Source organism: Anthonomus grandis, chromosome 1 (genome assembly GCF_022605725.1).
Source record: "Anthonomus grandis grandis chromosome 1, icAntGran1.3, whole genome shotgun sequence".
Lineage (NCBI taxonomy): Eukaryota > Metazoa > Arthropoda > Insecta > Coleoptera > Curculionidae > Anthonomus > Anthonomus grandis.
In genome coordinates this window covers 56165686-56192162 of record NC_065546.1, presented here as the reverse complement: position 1 = coordinate 56192162, position 26477 = coordinate 56165686, and the positions used below count along the sequence as shown (strand labels likewise).

General features: G+C 35.4%; 1 protein-coding gene across 1 annotated transcript; it reads left to right on the top strand.

The window, feature by feature from the left end:
- The first annotated feature begins 29 nt into the window (after positions 1–29).
- Positions 30–26477, top strand: LOC126737715 (uncharacterized). Its single transcript, XM_050442720.1, has 8 exons — positions 30–194; positions 249–663; positions 5673–7907; positions 14449–14698; positions 14763–14962; positions 23687–23823; positions 23881–23999; positions 25758–26477. The coding sequence occupies exons 2-8, from the start codon at positions 336–338 to the stop codon at positions 25969–25971; spliced, it is 3483 nt and encodes a 1160-aa protein (XP_050298677.1). The 5' UTR covers positions 30–194; positions 249–335; the 3' UTR covers positions 25972–26477.

Genomic DNA, 26477 nt, shown 5'->3' with positions numbered 1-26477 from the left:
CCGTAGGCAACAGATGGCGCCACGGGCGCGTTTCTAAACTGAGCATCTTTTGACAGGGCATTAACGTCGGTTCTGTTGGTCTATAAATGTCTGTTGTCTATTAAAAACATTGAAAAGCCAAGCGAAAAGTGGAGAAATTGTTATTCCAAGTGTCTTACAAGGTATTTTAATATGAATGGACGATTATTCATGAAGTAAGTTAATTATAATCGCGACAATTATAGTGAAATCATCGAAATGTTTTGCAGAGTGGTGCGAGGACCTTTTTTTTACTAAATGGAATAGTACTAGTCAAAAAGCTTGATTCCTGTCGGGTTTCTTCACAAAATCTATTAATGGATTCCACGAGTACATTTTCCAGTAGTCCAAGCGCTATAGAGAAATTGTCAAAGAAGTCTGTGAGGCTTCGAAATAAGTCATACATCTCCAAGGTGCCTGACAAGCCTAAACCCCCATCTCAGAATTACAGTAGGAATTACAGGCACTCAAACTGTACCCCATCCACTTTAAGAAAAGTTAATAATTGGATAAGTAGCTTGAATACTATAAATGATAATCCCAGGCAACATGCTGAAAATAACCCTTGCCAGTCCAAGCTCGATTGTCAAATAGTCCTGGATCCTGAGTATTATTACACTGAGAAGGAAGATAAGATGCTAGAGGGTAAGATTGTAAGCAATATTCTTATATTTGGACATTTTGTAAAGTTATTTTAATTATTTGTAACCTGAGAACATAATAATATACAAAGAATTTTTATCAAAACCCAATCAACTCTTAAACAGGCTTTTAAGTTTATATAAAAAAATTGTTGGAAGAATCATTTACAGTACTTACAGTTAATGTCTAAATCTAGTGTCCTCCCATATGAGATCCTTTAATATGTTTTAAAACACAGTAAACACCACATATGGGTAATAGATATGGATGTGTAAACAGTCAGCCAGATGTAAAATTGTAAAATCAGATTGGTTCATCCTTTGGTGTCCCTAACAGCAGTGTTCTTAAGTGCAGAAAGGAAAAACAGATCACAGACAAGGTTTCCTTTAAGACCTTAAGCAGCAGTCTTACCAAAGGCAGAATTCCATAATAAGTTATTTTCAATGGCAACCATATATTTAAAACAACAAAATTAAGGTGGAACCATGAGTTTTCTTAAACAGGCTCTAGGTCACGCTGTAAATACTCGAATAGAGAATAAGGTGTCCATCAAACCCTTGTTCTCTCATGGCTTTACAGAGTTTTATATGCAAATCCAAATACTAAAGATGACAAATATTGAAAGGTCGAAACATGAATAATTCATTACAAAAATTGTTTTATCAGAATATTTTGACTCACATCGAAGTTTTCAAGGCTTAGGCATGCTGGATAGGGTATCAGAACTTTCACATTTAAGAAATGAAAAAGATGATGATGTTTATCCTCATTTCTAACAATTTTTATAAATGTGGTCTCTCTTATTCCTACTATTTATTAATGAATTGCCCCTTTCCTGTATCATTTGCTACATGTCACTCTTTCTAGATTAACAGGTGTGAAGTTGGCAGTCAAGAGTTTCAGCAACCAATTTGATTTTGCGTGAAGTTAGCAACTACTATTTTTTGACACCCAAAATTTTATATAGAAACCAACTGCCTCAGATAGAATACAATGTCCTTCTTATCTTTTAAGGGTCGGCGGCAGTTTCACCCCAACCACTTTGCACCTGTTTAGCAGGTATCTTATGCATAGAAAGAGTTGCAGAATAAGTTAATATATATTATTATTAGTTATAACAAATTTTTGTATACCTATTATTTCTTACCTTATGATTTTATATTTATGCTTCATCTTATTTGGCAGCTCGATTTCTTTCTGATAAAAATAAAATATTTATAAAATCATAAGGGTGAACCAATATTAGATGGTATACAAAATTTTTTTTATTATATAGAGACTATGTGTCTTAATATTATTGTACAACTCGATTGATTCCTGATAATTTAGTAGAAATTAAAACTCATTTATGCATAAGATATATGGCAATGGATGCAAAGTAGTTGGGGTAAAACTGCTGCCCACACTTAAAAGATAGACATTGTGACATTGTATTCTACCTCAGGCAGGTTAGGTTTGTATGTATTTTGGCTGCTAATTTCACAACAGTTCTAGATGATACCTCTGCTATTGTCAGTGGAATTGTTCTTAAACACTTGCACTTGATGGCTAAGAGGTGTGTAAATCATATTTCCAAATGATCCTTTATTAGAACTTAGTCAAGGCTAAATATATGACTTCTCTTGCGGACTATCGAACTAAGGTATCTGCGGGTAATAAGGTCTAGCTAAAGAAAAATATTCAGAAAATGAACAGCACATCTAATTAGTTTTGAATTTTTATTGGTAATATGTAATATATAATATAAAACAAAAAATTCAAAAACAGTGCAACTAGGCCTTATTAAACAATGGTAAGGTAATAAGGCCTATCACTAAAATAACATAAAAAATGGCTATTAAAGTAGAAATATTTGGTATTTGAGATCAAACTTAAACACATTATCATTGATAACAAAAATAGATGCCTACGGTGTGAGATAGGATTTTAACAACAAGCGGGGCACTCAAAAGTATCAGTGTCTTCTTGTGTCAACCTGACACACTCTTCATGATACCATTTACCACATTCTGTGCACTGCCGCATATCAGCCAATTTATCTTCCATACACGCATGGCAATACCAACTTGCCTTCACCTGCTTCGAATTAGCTCTTTTTCCAGTTTTAAGCCATGCATTGCTTTCTTTACTTTCCTTAAAGAGATCTTTAGTAACCAAAGTTCCCCTGTAATTTATTGCTTTTTTTTCGAATTGGGCGTGCCTTTTCAGTTTGATTTATTGGCGTTGGCAAGAGTTCATGGAAAGAAGTGTCTAAAGTAGTTTCACCCACTTCATCATTATCATCATCTTTGCCTTCAGAAAAATCGGACGAATAGACCAGTGAATAAAAATGTTTTTTCCCATCTCCAATATTTTTTGAGGAAGATGAATGGGCTTCGTTAGAAAACTTGATGGGCGTCCTTTCAGCTGCTTGTCTAGATGTTGACGGTTGCTGACATTTGGTTATCTCATTTAACTTGTTTTTAAGTTTTGCAAGAGGCACCTCATCCTCATCAAACCATTTAGCTTCTTTTTGGATATGACGACCTTCAGATGTTCGTTGTACTTTTCTTGAAGTTGATGCTTTGGAAGAGGGATTGGGCGCATTCTCATTGGCTACAGCCTCGATTGCTGGTTGAGCTACAGCTGACAATCTAGATGGTGCAAACGCTGTTTCCGGAATCACCTGAGAATTAAGAGGAAATAAACCAGTAGCCCTAAAGCCATTGATGATATTGCTGTGAGTCATGCATTTGGACCGAACGTTAGAGAAAATAACATTAAATCGTGTCTTTGTTATCTTTTTGTCTGGATTTTGGTCCAAAAATGATAAGAGTTCTGCTGATGTTCAAACGAGCGGTATACGGACTTATCGAGGGGTTGTATTCATGAGTTGTATTGGACGGCAAACAATACAAATCGATATCTAAAGAATCTCCCACGTCGACAATTGATAAGTCCAAATGGCAAGCTGATGCGCCATCAAAGATCAAAAGACATCTTCCGGGGCTTTTGTATTTGGCTAGATTATTTAGAAAATCTTTAAATAATTCATTAGTCATGTAACCTTTGGCTGACTTAGCTACAAGAGTCCCTGCTGGTAGGTTATCATTTAATTCTGGCTTTAACCTTTTACCTTTGAAAATAACCATTGCTGGTATAGGACAACCCAATGCGTTCCCACACCCAGCAATAGTGACACTCTCAGCATGTTCCGATGATTGTATATGGACTCTTTTAGCCCCTTTTTGTGCCAGTGACGTTTGTTGGTGGTGCACCGTCAGCCTGCAACCTTTTTCATCCATATTGTATTTTCGCTCGGGTTGGTTTTTTAGGTCCAGCTGATCGTAAAGTTTACTGATTTTAGCAAAATGGTCATCCACTATAAACTTATTTAACTTTTGTGCCCTCGCGGGGTTCATAAATTATGCTTTTCGCTTGGAAATAATTGGGTTTCTCTTCATGAAAGCAGATAGCCAATCCTTGCCTGCCAGTTTTAGGTTAATATTAAAATTGTGCTTTATGTTGTTCATTTCGCAAAATTTGTAAACCAGACGACGAAGGATTCGTGGTGTTATCGGCAAACCTATTTCAGCGAATCTAATTATTCTGCTTACCAGCTCAGATTCTTGGTCTTTGGACGGTATGGCTTTACGACCGAGGTATTTCTTTACATTGCCACTGTTAAGATGATTTCGAATCGTTCTTCGAGGGATATTATATCTTTCTGCTGCCGCATATGTGCTCAAAATATTTCTCTCTACTGCGCGAACTGCTGCTACTAGCTGTTCCTCTGACCAAAGTGCCCTTTTTCTTTTCGGAGGCATCGTAAAGGTCTGAAAAAATTATTGGTTTGTGACAAATACACATTTTTCAGAATAGCTATAAACTCTAATAATGAACGGAATGTGATAAAAGATGCATATCTTTTCATTACCACATTTTATTACGATATAAACAAAGGGAGGGTAATAAGGCCTATAGTGGAATTTTATAGGCCTTATTATCCGCCACGTATCAAATTTTACAAAAAAGTATAAAAAGTATTTTGCCCCAAATATCTGAGTCAAACCTGAAGTGATCACACAGATGCATGAAACAAAGAAACTGTCAGTGTAAACGAATTTAACAAAATGTACCAAAAAAAACTTACGATCTTCTTCAACGCTTTTTTACTATTGTTACAAGGCGCACTCACTCGACGAGAGATATTATTGCACTGACGAGACCATGTGGAAATTCATTTAGCGCGGCCGGTGTTTAATCCAAGGTCATCTAAAGAGCCCTCGGTAACCAGTGATGCGGCCCGTAAAACAACTTGAAAGCATCATTTTTGTTATTAGGCCTTATTACACGCCAGGCCTTATTACCCGCAGGTACCTTAGGTGTAATATGATATTATGAAAAGAAAATTATTTGAACTCTCATTTTGCTTTCTGATATCTACTAGTTTTACTGACCGGGGGTTACCAGAGCCCAACGGCCTTAGAGAAACCGATAAGGCTCTCTGGTCTGAAGGACTTAAAGTCACTCGCTACACTGAAAGTGTTACCCAAGTATTTGAACTTGGCGCGCGTGAGTGCTGGGCACTCCCCGACTAGAGAGACCTCTTAATAATAAAAATTCAGGGAATAGAGGGACACACAATCTAAGACCATTGATTTTGTGTCTGACTCTGTACTGACTTAGATTAAATAAGACTTTGTCAATAGCTCTTGCTTAATAAAAACAAAGGTAATGACACAAAGTGTCCTGACAAACACTGGTTTGTTGTTAGTTGGAATGTGATCTGTGCCTGATGATGCTCCGACAGGAGCGAAACCCGTGTAGATTTTAAGCTTTTTTAAGAAATTATATGGATTTGATGAGACCGTGACTTTGTGTCCTTACCTTTGTTTTTGTTTTCGTTTGGTCTCTTAGAGAAAAATGGATGATACGTTTCTATAGCTCTTGCTTAAGGCAATGAAACTTCGTTGCTACTTTCGAATTAGATTTGAAATTTTGTCTATATTTAGAAGTTTGTCTCTTTTTAGATGAAATAGCGCAATACTGCACCTCACCATTTCGCAAGTACAGACCACACGAGAGGTTATCGAACTCACATGCGGCCAGGGACTATGTGACCGATTTATTTGACCATCAAGCAGAAAATTCCAATGTGAAACCGAACAAAAGACGTCGCCTGCTCCAATCCAATATGGTAGAAAAAGAGGTGGATATTTCGGACTCTGGGAGTGAACTGTCTCTCAGTCCCGAGAATGAAAAGAAAAAGGAGTTGTGCAGCTATTTGCAACTAATGAAACCCTCCGATAAGAAAACGATTATGATTTTGCAGAATCGTCGATCGGTGAGGGTGAAGAATTTGACTATAATGCAAGAAAAGAAGGAATTGGAAAAGAAGCTAAGAGAAGAATCCGAGGATACTGGGGATAATTTATTAAAATTGCCGACAGACTCTGATGATGGTGATAAGCGAGACAAGTGGCTTAAGTATAGGGGTCAGCAGCAGGAGGCAAATTTTAATTTTCCCAAGCCAGAGGAGCACTTAGCAAGTATTTTAAAAGATTTCGATGTAACTGCAGAAGATTGGTTCAAGGATTATAAAAGGCAATCTAATCAGAAGATTAATGGATATGATGCTGGAGAAAATTTACTTAATAATTCAAAAAATAGGAGCGAGGAAAGTATTACTTTGCCATTACCAGGCTTCTCAAAGAAAGATATAGATTATGGCAACAATTATGTTAAAAATATTGTAAATAGCACTGAGGAACTTAAAAAACAACTAATAAGAGCACAAAAATCACCGAAAACACTTATAAGGCATTTAGTTCAGAAGAAGGGCAAAAAGAGTCCCAAGAAGTACATTGAACCCGATTCAAGCAATAATTTAGATACTTTACCTTCTAGGGCGAACCGCTATTCAATTCCCGTAGGGATAACCAATGGGGTTTGCGATTATCAGGAAGCAAGTTTCAAGGGGTCAACTCCTGAAATTGTTTTAAAAAAGAAAAAGTCTTCTACGGGAGAGTTTTCGCCCATAGTTGAAATCTCTGCTGGAATATATGACATGACTGGGGACGCAATTAGACAGGATTCAATGCTTCAGGCTGATATACAAATGAAAACTAAATTGATGGGCTTTAGGGACCATCCTGGTGCCTTAAAAAATGATCTTCGAAAGTCCGAAGAGAACGGATTGGTTCAGAAGAGCCCCAGTTTTAAAATAAAACTGAAGACCAAAAAAAAGATTAGTATGTCACTTTCTAAGGAGAAACTGACAAGAACTGTTAATGGAGCTTTAAAACAAAAAAAAGAAGTCAAAAAAGCTTTAAAGAAACCACCTGCCCTGGTTGTGCCAAAAATGGTTTCTCAGAAAGAAATGACGAATGTGCCTGAAAAAATACCAAAAAAAAGAACTAAATCCTTATCGCCAGACACAAAAACAACACCTTCAAAAAAAAGTTCAACGGCATCGAAAACTCCCAAACAAACCCCTAAAAACGGTGAAACCCCTAACAAGCAAGAAATTATTAAAAAATCCAGTTCCACACCTAAAAGGTGCCCCCCACCCGACAGACAACAAAAATCCACTGAACCTAAGACATATTCATCTCAAATGCTTGTTGTTGAGCAAGAGCCTCTATTCACCAATACAACCGTAACATCTCCAAAAATCCGAGTAAAACCACTTAGAAACCTCACTAAAACCACTCAAAACGACTCGTTTATAAAATTCATCGATACAACCGTGAGCCCAACTGATAATACCGAACCCAGGACGGCAGTGCAAATGCTCTCGGATATGAACTCGCCTCATACCACAAGAAATAATTCCGACCCGGTCATTTCATCGTCTCGAATTCTCGCGGTGGTTCAGTATCCGGATAAAAACGTTGTTTCACGTACCAACGGGACTGCCGATGTCGCACCGTTTCATCCACAAATTATCAACATCCAAGAAACGTCATCGCGAGATGAAGTGAACCTTCCCCAGTTTATTGCGTTTGACAAGGAAACAGTCACGAAGCCCTTACTGTCTTGTTCGTTGGGTTCGTCCAAGCGAAAGTCGGTCCATTCGGAGGGCGAAACGGGATTGTCCAGTTGGCAAACTACAGGCACCAAATCCAAGAAGGATCAACATTCGATTCATGTGTCCAGGGACGGCGGCCCGGTGTTAAAGGTGTTTTATTTGGATTTCAATTTGATTCTCTGTCAGGAGTCTTTGGTGTCTTTTTGGACTCAGACCGCTCTCGGGAACGTTTTAGGTGAGTAAAGTTTGAATTTTTTGTTAGAGGTATAGTGTGTTTAATAACTTTTAATTGTCAGTCAGGCTTATCGTGTAGAACCTAATATCGTCCTTTCTGTTTGTGATATTTAGAAAGAGGATACATAAAAAGGGATTTTGGATAGTTTGAAGTAGTGATGTAAAATTCTCGAGCACGTAATTTAAAAGAATGTTCCCTGAGCACAAACGAGCATGAACGAGAATAAACAAGCATAAACGAAAAAACCTGAGAATTTATGTTTGGGATGTGGTAAAGTATTCAAAAACTTATTTTTCATGATTTTTTTCTCAAAATGCTCAAAATTCTCAAAATGCCTAGAAAAATGCTCAATATTCTCCTAATGCTTGTTCTAACTTTATAAAAACCTTAACATCATAATATTCATAAATCCGGATAGAATAAGAATATTCATCATAAATAACCAAATATTATATCTAAAGGGGTTTTTAAAGAATATACAAGAATTTATGTTACCAGGTCAGGTCAGTGATCAGGTTTGAAATTATATTCTTAAAAACTGAGCATAGTTTTTGTGCTATGCTGTGTGAATACAAATACAAAGTAGGTAAAGTAACATGAAAATAACATGAGAAACGTTTTATGATGTAAGAAGTAAAAAGTAACTTGAAAAAAAGCTTTATATAAAAAAATAAACTGCAATCTGTAATAAACCAAAAATACAGTTTTAACCTAACTTAGGTACTCTAATTGTGGATCAATATCAAGATCAAGAGTAGTCAAGCCCATCGAAACTTTCTGGCCCAATGCTACTATTGGAATCGAAATCGTGAACACTGTAGGCCTCGCTCTCTTCGTCATCGGACTCGTCAGTCTCTGAATTCTCAGATTCTAATGTTAATAATAAATCATGGACCTGATCACCCAGAGGAGGAGCTGTCTGTGTAGACGTGGATCCAAGGATTGAGGTTTGATTCACCTTGTCTTTGGGACTCTTTGGCAATCAGATTAAGGTTACAGGCAATATGGGTTAGCATTCCCGCTCTCTTCACCGTCAAACGATTTCGACGTTTAGTATGGACTAACGAATACCTACTAAATGTTCGCTCAGTCGCGGCTGACGAAGGCGGAAGCGTCAAAATACTTACTGCTAAATCCTTGATAGCTGTTTTCGAGCAATAACCCTGCCACCACGTTACAGGATCTATTTTACCAACAATGCCCCATAAATAGGGCTTCGCAAATGTTTCGGTATGTGCTATGATGTATTGAGCTAATTCATTGGCGATTGCACTTTCTTGAAGACGAAATTTTTCATTAGTGGCAGCCAATGTATTAATAAATTGTATTCCTAAAATAAAAATACATCATATTATTACATTAGATACCGTGTTAGTAGTTGTAGTAGCAAATGTCTTACCATCAGAGTGTTTCTCAGGTGACAAATGTATTCCTTGATATTTCGGGTTTAAAATATTAGCAACTAAAAGCACTCCGCAAACGAATTTTCTCTTTCGATCACTTAGGTTTTTGATTAGCGTTTCTTCTTTTTTGGTGACTGGTAGCCCAGGTACCTCTTTTAGAAACACATCATGGAGTTCATAAAAGGCTTCTGTGACATCAGACATTTGCAGGTTATCTCCTTCCAGCCTTGTTAACCATTTAACAATAGGTGACAAGACTCTCATTACCTTCTCAACCTTGATCCAATATATGTCATCATCAAGACCATTTTTTTTCACTGCTGAGCTTAATTTGTCTCTGCGATGTCTTTCACAACACTGTAAGAAATGCTCAGTCAATGGCTCAAAAACCTCAACCAGGGGTAAAATGATGCAGTATCTTTTAGGTGCATTCATTAAATTAATTACCGTTGACGTAGAAGGACTCCTTCCTACGAGAAAATTTAACAGTCCATATGCTCATTTACCTTAGTAAGTGGCCTGATGTTTCATTTTCAAACCAAAAATCAACTACAGCAGCTGAAGTACTGTTCCACAATAACAAATTTACGTTATTAAATAAAGGCTAGCCCCATGGTTTTTAATCCTTGGGTAAGTCACTCTTTGATGTCTTAGGGAGCTTTCTGCAGACGTATTAAATAGATCATTTTAAAAAATTTCAAATTTACACGGTTTTTCTCTTATTTAATAATTCAGGTTGATTAGTCATGTTCATTTACGGTTTTACTTATTGTAGAGTCTAATTTTTAGTTAATAAGTTCAAATTGATTGAGGGCCCCGTTTGGGCCCCAGTTTAGGCTATTTAGGTTATTTGAGTATAAATATTGGTCGTTTAAATTTTCTAAATTATATGTAATTGCTTGCTCTGACCGTGACATTCCAGAGGAACTCTAAGGCACGCTTTCTTCATTTTACTATTAAGAGCTTGAAAAAAATTGAAAAAGGCCTGAAATGTTTGACACATAAGAAACATACACACAAGACACTTACACTTAGTGTTCAATGACAGAAAAAATATCCTAACAACACAGAACAATTTTAAGAGATAGAATGAATTCAAAGAGGAACTTAAAGTGACACCTAGTGCCCATAATGAAATTGAAAAAGGCTTGAAATGCCTTGAAAAATTGTATATTATTTACAAAATCTTGAAATACGAGGGTGGATCAAATATTAACCAACTTTTTTTTAATTCCTCCCTTTTGAATAAATTTTTTCCTATCGAATTTTTTTCATGTCCGTTTCGTAGAATGAACAGGGTTGGCTCTCTATCCACACGAAGCTTTCGACCTGCTAGTTGCTGCTGAATCGCTGCCCTTTAAGCTATTTTTTCAGAGGCCCGAACAAGTATAAATCACAGGGAGAGATGTCCGGACTGTAAGTAGGGTGTTCCAAAGTAGTCCACCCCAATTTGAGTATTTTTTGTTGTGTTATTTTGGCAGTGTGTGGTCTGGCGTTATCTTGGAGTAGGAGCACGTTTTTTTCACTGCAACTACGTCTCTTTGATCGGAAAGACTGTCGTACTTTTTCAAGAAAGTCGGAATAGTAGTCTGCATTGATCGTTTTCCGATCGTGAAAGAAGTAGATAAGGAGGATTCCTCTATAATCCCAAAAGACGGTCGCCATTACCTTACCGGCCGAAGGTTGCGTTTTTGCTTTTACGAGACAAGGTTCATTTGTTCACCGCCACTCCATACTCGCTCTTTTTGACTCTGGAGTGTAGTGATGGCACCAGGTTTCATCGACAGTCACTATGCGTTGCAAAAAATCATCATCTTCATTTTTGTGTCGAGCCAAAAGACGCTCACATATTTGGAGCCGATAATTTTTCTGTTCCGCAGTCAGCAGCCTTGGAATCCACCTAGCACAAATGTTTCGAAAACCCACGGAATTTTTGATGATTGACTGGACCCTTCCATAACTAATTCCAAGATTTTGGCAGATTTTCTGCATTGTAATACGGCGGTTTTTCAAAATAAACTTCTTGACAGCGGCTACGTTCAAATTTGTGATGCTTGTCCGTGGGCTTCGTGGGTGGGAGCTGTTTTCAACGTTGACACGGCCTTCCCGAATTTTTTTTTTGCCACACTTCATCTTGAGTTTTTGAGAGAGTCGATTCCCCAAACTGACAGTTCAATTTATTCCAAATTTCGATGGGCCCGACGACTTTTTCTTTCGCAAGAAACTTGATAATAATGCGTTGCGCAACAACGCGGATGGACTTTCTGTTCACTCATCGCAAATGAGACTAAATTACCGAGAAGTAACAACAGTCGGTATTGCAGAAATGTTCCTTAGGCTTCCAGCCAATACTCCACGAGATGGCATTTCAATCAATGACATACATAAATTACAGTGATTAAAGGTCGGTTAATATTTGATCCACCCTCGTAACTAACTTTAAATATCCTTTAACACGAGAAATGTCTTAACGAATCCCCTAAAAAAAAATTAAATTTTAATGAGTCGCGTGCCTTTCATAAATTAATTTGTAATCTTTCGTGCAAAGTTTCAAAAAAATTTAATAAGCGAATCTTGAATTATTCAATTAAATGTAATTGCAAAATTAGCAAATTTTCGAAGCGGAAGCCAATAATTGACCCCCTTAAAATTTACATAGGTTTTCCAATGTTCCGCTCGGCGACGCACCACCCGGTATAAGAACTAATGCAATTCAATCACCAGTTAGAAGAAGGAAATAAATGCCAAAACGTGGCGAAACTACTTTTTATCAGAAGTTGAACTCTTAAAGCATGGCGCATACATCAGCGCTAAGTAGGGAATAAACACCATATATACCAATTAATTCAATTAAAGCGTGAAATATGCGAGATCTTGTATCCTATAAAAAGCAAGTCAATTTTTCGATTGACATCTCTCATTGCCGAAGGAAAGTTACCGGTAGATCACCGTGGTATTCAATTAAATCGAGGCAACATTTTACCTAACGATGTAGTTCTTGCGATCGATCAACACCTTCGATCATTTCCCTTAAAAGAATCACACTACAGCACCAGAATCATTCAATATTGGGATGCCAGCCTTAATGCAAAAATCATGCATGAACTCTTTTGCAAAAAGTATCCGGTATCGCATGTAAAAACATGCGAATACAGTTAAGTACGATTTTTTTTAGAAAATACTATAATGATAATTATGGCTACAGATTTGGAACACCACAATTGAAAACGCCAAAAAATGGTGCAACTGAGACGAGCTAAAAACTTTTACATGAAATAGCAAGAAGTGTTGATATAATTTGTGAAGAAAAAGAAAATGTCGGAGCTATTGTTTTTGACTACATGAAAAACTTTCCGCTTAAATAAAAATACCAGTGCCAGGAAATGTTCTATCTCGGGAAATTATGGCTTTACGTGTTTTGTGTCCACGATTTAAAAACAAACAGTGCAGACTGTTACTCATACTGAATTGATGAAGTCTGCAGCCTACTTTGGAAAACAATCCAGCATAAAGATCCCGTTATTAAGGAACTTCACGTGTTCAGGGACGCTTGCGGCGGTCAGAACAGGAATAATACCCTGATACGCTTCATGCTCATATTGGTTTCAACTGGACGATTCAATAAAATATACCAGTACCTTCCTGTGCGTAGACATTCCTTTTTACAGTGCGATCGAAATTTTGGAACAGCAAAAATTGGAATAATTTTTTTAATTTATTGGTTATTAGCCTAAACGTAACTTCTAAAAATCATGGTCTGCCAATTTTTTGTCCCTCATTGTAAGTAGGTTATCACGTTTAATTTTAGGCACATGATATATTGTAAACCGTTTTTTTAGGACCATAAATTTTTTTTGTTTAATTTTACTTATTTGCTTTTTACTATTCTAAGTACATGTAGTATGGCTTACCTGTTACACTAATCAGTTGTAGTTTTTTTCTCTTTTCCTTTTGGATTGTTAGGAACTCCTTTTTCACATAAATCCATATGCATTTGCAATAACGACCAAATGGTGCATGCGTAGTGATGTAAAGGGTAATATTACCGAGGTAACATTACCGGTAATTTTGGTAATATTACGTAATATTACTGCAAGACCGGTAATTTTTTTTCACTCTATATACTCTCATTTATTCGCTTTTCGCCCAGCTCTACTTGGCTTTACTGGCGCGAGGCGCAAGGACGAAAGACGATCGTGCCGTACGCAACAATTTAACTGAAGCTGAAAATTTAGTTGCGACGGAGTTCATCTATGAAACTGCAAGGCGTCATCCAAAATATTCTTCAGAAGTAGGTCTTATTATGGAAGCACTTGCACAGTACAAAATTAGAGGTGGAAATCTTTTTGCTAAGGAATTCGTTATTTCCAGCGAAAAATCTATGTCTGGGCATGTTTGGTGGGCAGGAATTTGCTCCAGTTCTAAAATAAGTAGATTGGCTGTAGACATTTTAAATTTACCATCGTCAACAGCCGCAACCGAAAGAACGTTTAGTACTTATGGATTTATTCATCGGCAAAGAAGAAACAGGCTTACCGTGGAAAGAGCCGGAAAACTAACCTATATTGCCCATAATTATAATTTACTAAACGAAGATCATTCAAGAAGAGAAAAAGCTACTGAGGATTCTGAGGAAGAAATTGAAAAAGAAGATCTCGGTTTCGAAATTATAGACTTGACTGAATTAACCAAGGAGAAAGAAGAATCTGATGAAGAGGTTGGGGATGATTGACCATTATCCACTCTATTACGTAGTTCATTCTGACGCGTTTTTTTTTGTGTTTCCTAATGTTTTTACAGTTTTGAATTTTAAAAAACTAGTATTAGTTAAAAAGCTGTTTTTTTTTAATAAATTACCAATATTACCGGTAATATTACCGATTTTTAAATTACCGGTAATTTTACATCTATATGCATGCGCCACTGTCCAAAACTGACAAAGGTTTTACCCAAAACCAGTATTAATAATTGAAAAAAAAGACCTAAATTTTTAATAACATGTTTATTTGTCCCCTAGAATCTTTGGAGAACAATGACATTTCTTCCAAATTGATTAATGTGAAACTTCTTGCTTCTAGGGCATACTGAGTAGACAAACAAATCACAAATATTAAAACGTGTACATTTCTCGCTTCCAGGGGCTCAGAACATGTGGATAAGTAAAGGCAGCATCCAGAGATCGGTAAACAATAACTGCACAATAAAAGAATCGTTAGAAATGGTGGTGACCAGCGAGAACTGCATCGCTTACGTGGAACTATGGACCAAAGAGCACTTGAGCGCCATCAGAGAGGGTCCGGTGGCGGACATTTTCGCCATCGTGTACTTTTGGCGGAAAGGTGGCTCCGCGTTAGAAAAAAAGGTGTTGCAGCTGGAAAACATTAACGGGTACGCCCTGTGACATAATTCGATATTATTTTTGGTTAATTTTATGCGATTTATTCACCTTTAGGTTCGCTGACGATGTGCAATATTCGGTATTAAAGTCTTCACCGAAAATAATTGTTAGTTGGCACGTTGCCAGCAACGAGGCCGGTAGCAAGAAAACTCGCGTCCATAGCCACCAATTGGCCTCCGACTTTCAGTCTGTATATAACATTAACGAGTTTGAGGCCGTTGATCATTACGTATCGTCTCTGCATAATATCGAAGGTATGTCGAGAGTGAAAATATGTAGATGACTGGCCCATTTATTTCTTACTTGAGATGCAAGAGAAAAATCTTAAAGAGAGACTTTTAACTTGGATTACAAGTTATAGTTTTCCCAAATTTACTTGAAGTAATTAACCTAAATTATTAATTAATTAAATAACCTCATGATTAAATATTTTTTCGGTATTGAAATAATATATCTGATAAGTTTAGTAATGCATTAATTCAGAAGAAATTAAATAATGGCGCGATGGGAAAATAGAAAATTTTGTAATAAGTCGATTTTGCTTATCAATTCAAATTGTTTTTATGCAACAATTTTTATTATTTATTAATTATAATTATTTGTTTTTTGGTATAATATAAATGCTAAGGCAAAATATAATTTGAAAATTTTGCAAGTATTTTATAATTAAATCAAAGGGTTTGAAACAACCTCCGCAGTTTTTCGCTAATAGTTGAAAGAAACATTAAGTTCAAAATAAGAACAAAATTTAACATATTTATGTTTATATGTTGTGCATACATTTACATATTTTTAACAAATAATTTTTACAAATCAAGCCTCTTAGTTTAAATGAAAATTGTTGACTTGACATAATACAAGGTGTCCAAAAAGGGTATCAGCAATGTGATGTTTGCATAAACAAAATACACCATATTTCTATGATCATTTATTTATGGCAAATTAATATACAATCAATGGAAATGTATGAACCAAAAACAATGTTGTCTAAATGGTGTACGTTGCGCAGTATGCACTCTTCAAATCGAGAACGAAGATTATTGATAACCCGTCCACACATTTACCTTGATATTAATCTTATTTGCTCCTGGATATTTGGCTTTAATTAATTTTTATCAGCTGAATTATTCTCGTAGACCTTACTTTTGAGGTAACCCCATAAGAAATAATCAAGTGGCGACAGGTCCGGGCTCCTAGGAGGCCAGTTAATATTGCCTCTTCTTGAAATGACTTTATTGGGGAATAATTGTTCAACAGCTTCAATTGCCCGATTTGACGTATGGCATGTCGCACCATCCTGCTAAAACCAGGTTTCTAAGTTAAAACCTTGAACTGTCGGAGTGCAAGAAAATCTTGTAACATTGCACAATACCGCTCGGTATTAACAATAAGTGCCCGTCCATTTTGATCTTCAAAAAAATACGGCCCAATTATGCCATCAGCAGACATAGCAGTCCATACGACCACTTTGGGGCGATGCAGTGGACGTTCGTGTTTTCTGCGAGAATTAACGTCAGACCAGTACCCCTGCAATTTTGCTTATTTACGTGGCCATTTACATGAAAATTAGCCTCATCATTGCAATCGACGAATCGTTCCATCATTTCATTGACAAATTCTAACCGTGTATTGTAATCCCTCGGTTTTAATTCCTGCACTAACTCTATTTTATATGCATGCAGATGCAAGTCTTTGGTCAAAATGTTATGTAAAGATGATCTTTTGAGAGTAGTCGTCTGACTTCGCTTCCGTACAGATAAGGTTGGATTCTCTCTGACTGGTTGACGTACTCGTTCGGTGTTTTCTGCACTTCTTACGATTCGTGGGCGGCCTGGATTATGAATTTTCACTGTGGATCCAGTAGCTTCAAACATACTGATCCATTTTCTGATAACATCAGGGCTAGGTGATAATTGAATATCATGTAATTGGTAATGAGCGCGACAATTGGTAACGACGGCGTGCTGTCACGATTGAATTATTATTTTAGTAAAATGCACGTACACGAAAAGCGCGTTGCCCTCCGGTAAACGGCTCCATTGCAACTGAAATTCCTTGAACCCGTTTAAATTTTGACTCCCACCGTAAGTAGCGGCGTTGCCACGTCTGAGATTAAATGCACAAATAAAGTGCTAATACCGTATTTGGACACCTTGTATAACACATTTTAACATAGCACGTTTCAACTCTCGAAACCATTTACGTGACCATGTATTAAAAACATTTTTTTTTCGAAATACGCCAATAATATTTCGATATGAAATATAACAATTTAATTAAAAGAGGAAAAACCTTACCTTAGTAATCGAAAAAATATGAGTCTGCGGAACTGAAATCGTCTAATAACTAAATATTCAGTTTCCTTTTTTATTGCATGTTCAACACAATTTCTCCATACATCTTTGTCTAGTTTACTAATGATTTTGCGAATATTGCCGATCACTACCGCACTTAACGTTGGAGAACTATTGCACTTTCTTAAGCGTTTTTTAATAGTTTTAAATGGGTTGAATACGCAGTAATACGGTGGCAGTCTTAATACTGTATGCCCATGTGCAACTACTTATATTCGTTTGTTAAATTATGTTTCTTAATAATGGTTGATAAATCTTTTTTATGGGTGTTTTTTTCTGGGATTTCCATACGGTGCAAGTCTGTAACTTGGAATAAATTCGATAATAAATAAATGGATGCGTGTTCGGAAAAACGCTCGGACACGTCCATTGAGATTGCATGTTGCGCATTTTTTATAATAAAAAGTTTTTATACAGGGTATGCCATGTAGGCGGGGACACCCTATATATTATTATATTTTTGGATTCTTCACAAAATTCCAAACATTTCGATGTGATCACATGCCATATTTTTATTCGATTGTTTTTAAGATACAGGGCGTTAAAGAAAACGTACATATTTCATAAACTTAAAGAGGGTTCTTTTATATCTTTTTCTTTAATAAGTGTTCAAAACCATTTATTCTTTGGCATTGCCCTAAACGTACGACAAAATCATTTTGAGCGTTTCTTATGCATTCTGCAGAAATGTTTCGACACTCTTGCCTTATTCTAGTTTTCAACTCCTCAATATTTGCCGGCTTGGTCACATAAACTTTGGATTTCAAATGTCCCCATAGGAAAAAATCCAGCGGAGTCAAATCGGGCGATCTTGGTGGCCATTCAAAAAGTCCTCTCCTGCCAATCCATCTGCCTAGAAAAGTAGTATCCAGACAGTTTCGAATAGGTCTTGAAAAATGGGGAGGCGCACCATTTTGCTGAAACCAGATGTTTCTATTCGGCATAGCTTGTATTGAATCAGGGAATAGAACTAGATTTTTAATTAGTTCTTCTTGTAAAAACTGTAAGTACCATGCTCCATTTAAATTTTCATTGAAGAAAATTGGGCCTATAACTTGGTGAGCTAGAATTCCTGCCCAAACATTTACTTTTTCTGGGTGTTGAGCCAATAACGGCAATTTACTTCAGCATAAATATCGACTCATCGAAAAAGACCATTTTTTCTGTAATAAGATTATTATTCTGCATTAATTCCATAAATTGTTCACAAAATTCAATTCTTCTATCTGCATCCTCCTCATTGAGTTCCTGGAGAATTGTTAGTTTATAGGGATGAAATTTTTCTCATTCAAGAACCGTCACTACTGAAGACTGGCTCACTTCCAATTCGCGCGACACCTGCCTAGTGGGAATATTAGGATTTTCTTCAATGGCTAATAACACATTAATTTTATTTTGGTGTCTTCATTAAGCACAGATCGACGAGAACTAGTTATTGTTCTTACGAGACCATTTTCCCGAATCTGCTTTTTCAATGTTGCTTGTAGTACTTTGGGATATGGGTGGTAAATCAGGATACTTCTGTCTAAATAAACGCAAAACTTCATTTTGGGTTATTGTTCTATCTCCATACCCAATTATCCTTAAGATTTCAATCTTGTCTTTTTACTTAAATAGCCCATTTCGTAAAAAAGTTAAAAGACACTTAAATCTGATTATCTGACAGTAAAGGCACGTCTTCATACATTCATAAAATACATTAGGAAAAAAAACTGTTTACTGAAGCCCATACTTTTTAAATTGAAAACATTTTAAATATAACTTAAAAACAGGTAAATAAAGGTATGGCATGTGATACATCAAAATGTTTGGAATTTTGTGCAGAATCCAGAAATATAACATATAGGGTCTCCTATTTAAACTAAGAAATTTGGTATTAGCTCCGCCTACATATTTGTAAATGATAGACGCGTCCGCTGAAAGATGTACCCCGAACTAAATTTGTATGTAACAGACGAGTCCGCCCTACGCGTTTGCTGTTTATCAGGCATTTTACTATATTTTATATAAATTTTGAAGATTTGCAATGGTGTAAAACTTTAGAGTAGGAGAGTTTTTATCTTAAAATTTCTATTGATTTAGGCAAAAAAACCATTTTTAAACATTACGTATATTTACTTTAATAGGTAGTAGTCTAGCAAAAAATTAAAGTAATAACATAAAGTTTATTAGGTAATAAAAATATATATGAGATATTGTTCAAAATTTAACGTTTACATAACCTAAAAGTATATTTATTTTTTAAATTTATTTGCGCCCAGTGCAATATTTTGACTAACGCAGAGTTCCAATGAATGAGGTGCTTTTTGCCGTTTTTTGACATCAGCTGGTAACTTCCCCGACTACGTCCCACCGATGTTGGTTGTACAGGAATATTTTTTCCCTGCGGCGACATTTATTGATGTTTCCTTTTACGTTGCTTTTCCTTGCAATTCCTTTATATTTAAAGGCTGTATGAAGACCAGACAGAAGAGATGTTTTGGAAGAAGCTAATTTTTTAATATTACTCAAATATGTTTCTATGGCTGAGCAGAAATTTTTAGGGTCTTCCTCAATATTTTTCATAATAAAATTATAGTGCTCTGTCCACTCGGTCGAATAAATATTGCTTTTTTCAATACTTGTATCAGACTCAGTTCTGACTCGTTCTGAATAGTTCTGACTGTTTTAAACTATGTTCTTCCTTACGAATTTCTATACTCACAATTTCATCTTTTTCTTTTTGTAAAGGTAATTCGCTTCTTTTCCTGTTGCGACTTTATATAGTTGTAATTTAGTGGCATAGGAAAGTATATTTATTGCGCTTAAAAATTTGTATTTTTCCAAAATGGCATTCTGATGTTTGCAATGTTTACCATTAAAACCAATTGGGCATGTACACATACAAGTTTGAAGATCTACAAAATAAGTTACATTATTATTATTTTTGCTTGTCACTGAAAATTCCAACGAATCCATGCTAATAGGCTCAACAACTATTGCAACATCAGTAGCAACCGTTTTTGAAACTCTATTAAAGAGCAAATCCAATATACGCTGCCGGTAATAATTTTCAAAACTTGTAATAATATAGTCACTTAATTGAGTTAAGTTAAATGCCTTGGCTCTCTCTAAAGGAATGTCTTTTAACAACCTAAACATGATCTCATTGAAATTCTTTGTCATTAAAATCCATCGCCAAACTGCTTTTTTTACATGAAATATGCACAATAGTAGTTTGGCTTCTGGCCAGTGTTCTTGGCCAGTGTTTCTTTAGCACTTTCCTTTCACCTAAATCGTCATCTGTCAAGATAACTGTCGGAAGAATTTTTGTAGGCATTATGTCCTTTAACTGCTACATCAAATAAGTCCGTTTTTTGACAATTAGCTAAAACGCATCCAACTGGTAATCCTCCGACCGCACTTTGTATCACAAAAAAATATATTTTGTGATCATAAACATCGCAATTACCGGATGCATCAACAAACATTACCTCATTTGTTTGTGGTATCTCTATCGCGCGTTGCATAAGAGGTGTACAAATAGCTACAGCATAATTATCTTGTAGGGTTATTATTTTATGACATAGTCCAGTTTTGTCTTTATGACGAGACAACATGTCCTCTAATTTAAGCAGCATATTAGAACCAGTACGATCACCAAAGTCTTCTTTAAATTTCTTTTTCCACAAATTAGATACATCCGTTTTTGTTGGTATATAGTATCTGTCGTATAATACGTTATCATACTCTTCCCCTAGTTCTTCCATTTTATCCATACAATAAGTTTGGTAAGCTGTGGCTGCAGAATGACCCCTGTCAAAAAGATCGAATATCTTTTGTTTGGCCTCTGATCCTTAACCTCTCTCATGAAGCGCTTCAACAACATTCAACCTATGACTATGTGTAGATCTAAATTCTATCAAACAAGGCCATTCTTCTGAAGTCAAAGATGTTTTCACTGATTTAGATATTTTAAAAAAATTCTTTATAGTTATGAAAAGTTTCGCTGGGCAATTAATAGATTTTAATTTTTTTTTTGTGCCAGTCGATTTAACTTTGGTAGCTGTATTCAAATGGCATTTATAAATGCCTTTAAAAACATTTCTTGGTGCTGTGGTCGGAACTTTAAATGTTTTCTCGATTGTCTAGGTTTCTCTAGTTACTGCTTCAAGGTTAGATACCCATCTCTATAAGGAAAAAGTTTGAATTACTTCAAAAAAGGAAAAAATATTAGTTACAACCGAATCTAATTTTAATTTTTAGTTTTTTTTTATCAGTCACGTTGAGAACATAAGACCGATGGACAAAAGTTGTTATTTTTTGATAGTTAAATTAATTTTCAGTACTACCTACATATGTATATAGAATGTTTCATCGGGAACTGCATTGATCAATTATGGGAAAACTATCCATAAAAAAATTTGGAAAATTTGGCAACGTGGCACACTAAACATTTACTTCAGTGACAGCTGTCAAATTTTCAATATTTTCGTTTGGTTAGTTTTCTCATAATCGATCGATGTAGTCCTCGTTGAAACACCCGGTATACTTTTTATGCAATAAAGTTAGTTTCCTCTATTTGTTTAGAAAGATATGTACATACAAATCTCAGAGGTTTAATATCCACACAGGTTTAATAATTATGGTTTTTATAATTGAACCTTTAGCATTCAATTCAACACCTTATATATTAAATTCTCAAAAAAATGTATTTGTTATTTTAAAAGAGCATGAAAGGGTCATTCCATTCATGTTTTACAAAAATGCCACAATTACAATCGAGTCTTAAAAAAACATGAGTGTTGTTTTATAAATCTGTAGAAAAATACTTTAAACAAGCGATATCTAAAATAAAGAAAATTGGTAGTCTATTCAAATTGTTCATTTTGGCTAGAAATATATAATATCTACTACTTATTGAATGAAAATGACATAGGTCATTGATATGATAAAGCATCAACAAAATTATTTACCCCCTGTGTATACTGAACTCAAACAAAAGCAGCCTAAGTTTATTCTAAAGTATTCAATGTTCTAAGTCGATATTTATTAACTTTTCTCTTTAAAATCATAAAATCCCTCACAGTATTCCCTTATTTTAGGTTTTTTTTTTCATAAAAATAAACCAATAATAAAAATAAACAAACAATGAGGTTATGTAAGTTATGTTACAGTTTTTTTAGTCGTCTTCGTAATATAGATAGAAATATCTGCTTACCTCTACATCTTCTTTATTTGCTAGTTTGGAAAGGAACATATTAGTTTTTTTAGTGTTTTTATATTCATAATTTTCTGGTAATTCCCGCATTTTGTTCCCCTCGAAAGACATACGTTGTACCAACAATCAATCGTGACATGTGAATATAAAATAAAAAATACTACTTGCAATACTTCTACTATAGCCCTGATTGTAAATAGCAGACGGATTAGGCGGAGACGTCTCCTATTTAAAAATGATTTTCGGGCAATGCCGAAGGTTTCCGAAGGGATAACGCGTCTCGTGTTTACAAATATGCGCCCCGCCTAGATGGCACACCCTGTATAAAAAAAATTATTGTAAAAAATGCGCAACTTTTATTTACTACTCCATTTATTTATTACCGAATTTGTTCCAAGTTACAGACTCGCATTTTATTTTTAATTCTCATGAAATTTACCATATCCTGTTTTTTAGACGCTGTATTATGAATTTTGTTCAGGATTCTGGAGTGGGATAATGATCCATTACAATAATTGAATTTTCTGGAATATTAGGCAGAAGTTGTTCCGACAACCACTTTTCAAACAAATCCGCAGTCATGTCTTCGTGGTAATCGGCTTATGACTGAGAAATATTTTTGGCTGACCATCTTTTCTTTGACTCTTTTTCTCTTGGAATATGGAGTATCTAAGACACTTTTTTTTTTTAATCATCTACCCAACCATATTTTACCACATCATGGGTATCAAACAAAGTCTCATCCAAATAAATAATATTTTGATTTGATTCTCTATCTGATTTTACACTCTTTAAATAATCTTATCGCAAATCAACTGTACGTCGATATTCCATAATTACCATTCTATTGTTTAACCTTTTGTGTCTAAATCCACACTCTATTAAAATGCCTCGAAGTGTCTACAAACTTTTGTATGAATAGTCGGGGTATATCCTTAATTTATCACGAATCGATTCTGATGTTGGCACTAAATTTGCTTTGTAAAAATCGTAAACGTATAACATCTTTAGTTGAATCACCAACTTTACGGGACTTTTGGTCAAGTTTTAAGGAATGATACGAGTGAACTATATGAACGAACTATAACCAAATAACAACAAGAATAAGTAATAATAATTTCGCCAGAAATGCGACTGCCACTGTTTCAGTATTAAAAATCAAAAATGTCCACGTGCCACTTGCGTCCTAAACATTAATTTCTTGACATTCCGGCTTAAAGAAGACGTGATATATTGGTGTCCCACTAACCACCAAAATTTAAAAAATATATTATTCTATCTCACTCTATTCATAGATTGCTTTTTATAGATTTTACGGTTTATTTTAAGTAAGTTTGGGAAAACTATAATACATTGATATATTATCTAAGACCTTAGTTGGCCAGACGTGAATGGGTTATTACAAAAAAAAATTATTTTTTAAGGTTGTGAGACATTAATAATGGGCTCAGGTGAAAATAGGATAACGTTATGGAATATAGAGCATGGCTACGTGGCGGCTACTATAGAAATGTCGGAGTTAAGGTCCCCGCTGGCTACCCTATGGGTAAAATGCGATAGGGTACGTACCTGAAAAGTAACTACCATTGAAACAAGTTTCTATCAATGGTATTTTCAGGGTTTTTTATTTACTTTACAACAATGCGTCAATAGGGAGCTTAGACTAATTGCCATCCATGGATTGAATCATTCATGGAAGAAGTTGGCCAGTTACGTGCCGCCTGAGGAATATGATCGGTAAGTTAGAAAAAATATATACAGGGTGTCCATTTACTATCGCGGTGCTTGATTGCGGCTAAACCGTGAAACGGAAAAAAACTTTAATAGTGGGAATGTTAATTGAGTTAGAGGGACCACTTTTTAAAATTACTTTGGTTGATACAGGGTGTCCCAAAAAAGCGTGATACGTACTTTAAACTTTTTGTTAAATGGAACTACCTATTTTTACCGTTTTTTTATCAAAACCGTTACTCAAGTAATTATATTTTCAATTAAATTTTTGCGCTATTTTTTTAAATGGAGTACTCTATATCTAGTAACGCATTTTAATAGAGCATTCTTTTATCTTCAATTTGATACTAACAAGTTTGCGTTTATCTAACCGTTTTCTCAAAATTTGTTCTTAAAGGAAGAGTGATACTTATTTTTCATATTATTATTACTCTTAACACAAAAACCGTCGCGTGTCTTCGATGATAATCGTAATTTCGCGTCGTGGATTTTTGAAATTTACACACAACGCGTTTTGGGTACATAAAATATATTCGTAACGCGATGTGGATAATTCGTAAAATCCACATCGCGTTGTGGGTATAAACTTCGGGCGATAACCGTTTACGCCAATTGCGTACAACATATATATGTAGAAATATAATGTATTTATAAACAGTCTAAGTTGCAGATGTCGCTGTTATACAATGATTTAGTTGGATATCGCCTATCTTTGCTGATCAATAACTATGCTTATAAATATATAAAATTATTATAAATAATTAGTTTTCTTTACCTCTGGTATAAAACAGTGGTTTTATATCAGAGGAGGATTTTGCACAAAGACCTCGGTATGTTTGCGTACAAAATCCAACTCATTCAGAAATTGAAACCGAATGAACTTCCACAACGTTTACGCTTTGCAAAATGGGCTTTAAATGAGTTGAACGATGACCTAAATTTCGCACGGCTACGTTAACGAACAAAATTGCAGAATTTGAGGAACGGAAAATCGACACGTCGTCGTACAGAAGCCAATGCATCCAGCCCGAGTCACTGTGTGGTGTGGATTTTAGAGTGGTGGCGTGATTGGTCGTTTTTTTTTTTTGAAAATGTGGAAGGTCGCGCCGTGACAGTCGATGGTAAACGTTATCGCAACATTATAACTGACTTTTTGTGGCAAGAATTGGAAGATATCGATCTCGACGAATTATGGTTTCAACAAGATGGCGCAACTTGTCATACCGCCGGGCGTAGCATCAACCTTCTGCGCACAAGATTCAACAACCATGTGATTAGCCGTTTTGGCGAGGTCCATTGGCCTGCTCGCAGCTGCGATTTGACGCCGCTAGACTTTTTTCTGTGGGGTGCATTGAAGAGTGCAGTTTATGCCAATAATCCCTAAACAATTGATCACTTGAAACAGAATATTAGTGGCGCAATTGCCCAAATTGATCAGGAAACAGTGGACAAAGTGTTTGAAAATTGGTGTTCCAGGATGACCTACTGCCGAGCCAGCCGTGGCCAACATTTGAATGAAATCATTTTTCATAGTTAGTCGGAAGAAACACTGTATTAAATAAGCGAAATTCGTTGAAAAAAAATCATTTTTTGTATATTTAATAATCTAATCAATATGGGACCAATAGATGGCCCACCCCATATTATTAGAACTTTATCAACAAATACCATGTCTTTATAATAAAGCATGTTTTGAATTTGAATAATCTTTTTCTTTCTAATTTTTTTTAATACCCTTTTTTTAATATAAAAAAAATTGTCTAGGTTAAAAAGCGTCTGGCTAGAAAACGGCCTCGTCCTCGCATTCTATGAACAAGGAGTGGTCTGTTGGAATGCGCAAACGGCCGAAACGATCCTGGAGGCGGCCCACACCGAATGCGACCACATATCCGGCAAATATTTAATAAGCATCAATCGGCGGGATCAGGTGAACGTCAGGCACGCATTCACGCATCTCCTGTCGGTCGAAGAATCGTAAGTCTATTACTGTTACGCAGATTTATATTATTGTTTTTCTTTTTTTTTCTTTAAATTTTATTGACGATTATATAGAAGTTAAACAAAAACTAGTAAGGATAGTGTTTTTAGCAACGGTCAAAGTGTATATTTTAGAGCAAATCTCGCAATTTCCAAAATAAGTTATTGTTCATTTAGATTCAAATGTTTAGGTTTTGTATTAAAGTGTACATTTTGTACAGCTCTTGTTATATAAAAAGAGTCCCATGATTATTCGGTGATTTCCATAGTGGGATAGGTAACGTAAAGCTATTTTTTCATTGAAGTATAATGGCATTATCCTGTTTGAGTTTGTAAATATAATGTAAATCTATTTTTCTGTGATTATTACATGTTGCCGTTTAATCACCTAGTGCAACTTAGTTAATTATTAAGTTATATTGTTTTTAAAGAACCGATCTAGAAGTGTATGTATCATTTTTTATGGACTTATACGATATAAAATAAAAATGTTGTTTCATACTTACT

Excerpts from the sequence above, each read along its gene's own strand:
- LOC126737715 (XM_050442720.1), top strand. The coding sequence starts at position 336 with ATGGATTCCACGAGTACATTTTCCAGTAGTCCAAGCGCTATAGAGAAA. Across the intron at positions 7,908-14,448 it reads CGCTCTCGGGAACGTTTTAG|GGGCTCAGAACATGTGGATA; the intron begins GTGAGTAAAGTT and ends TCTCGCTTCCAG. Across the intron at positions 14,963-23,686 it reads GTCTCTGCATAATATCGAAG|GTTGTGAGACATTAATAATG; the intron begins GTATGTCGAGAG and ends TTATTTTTTAAG.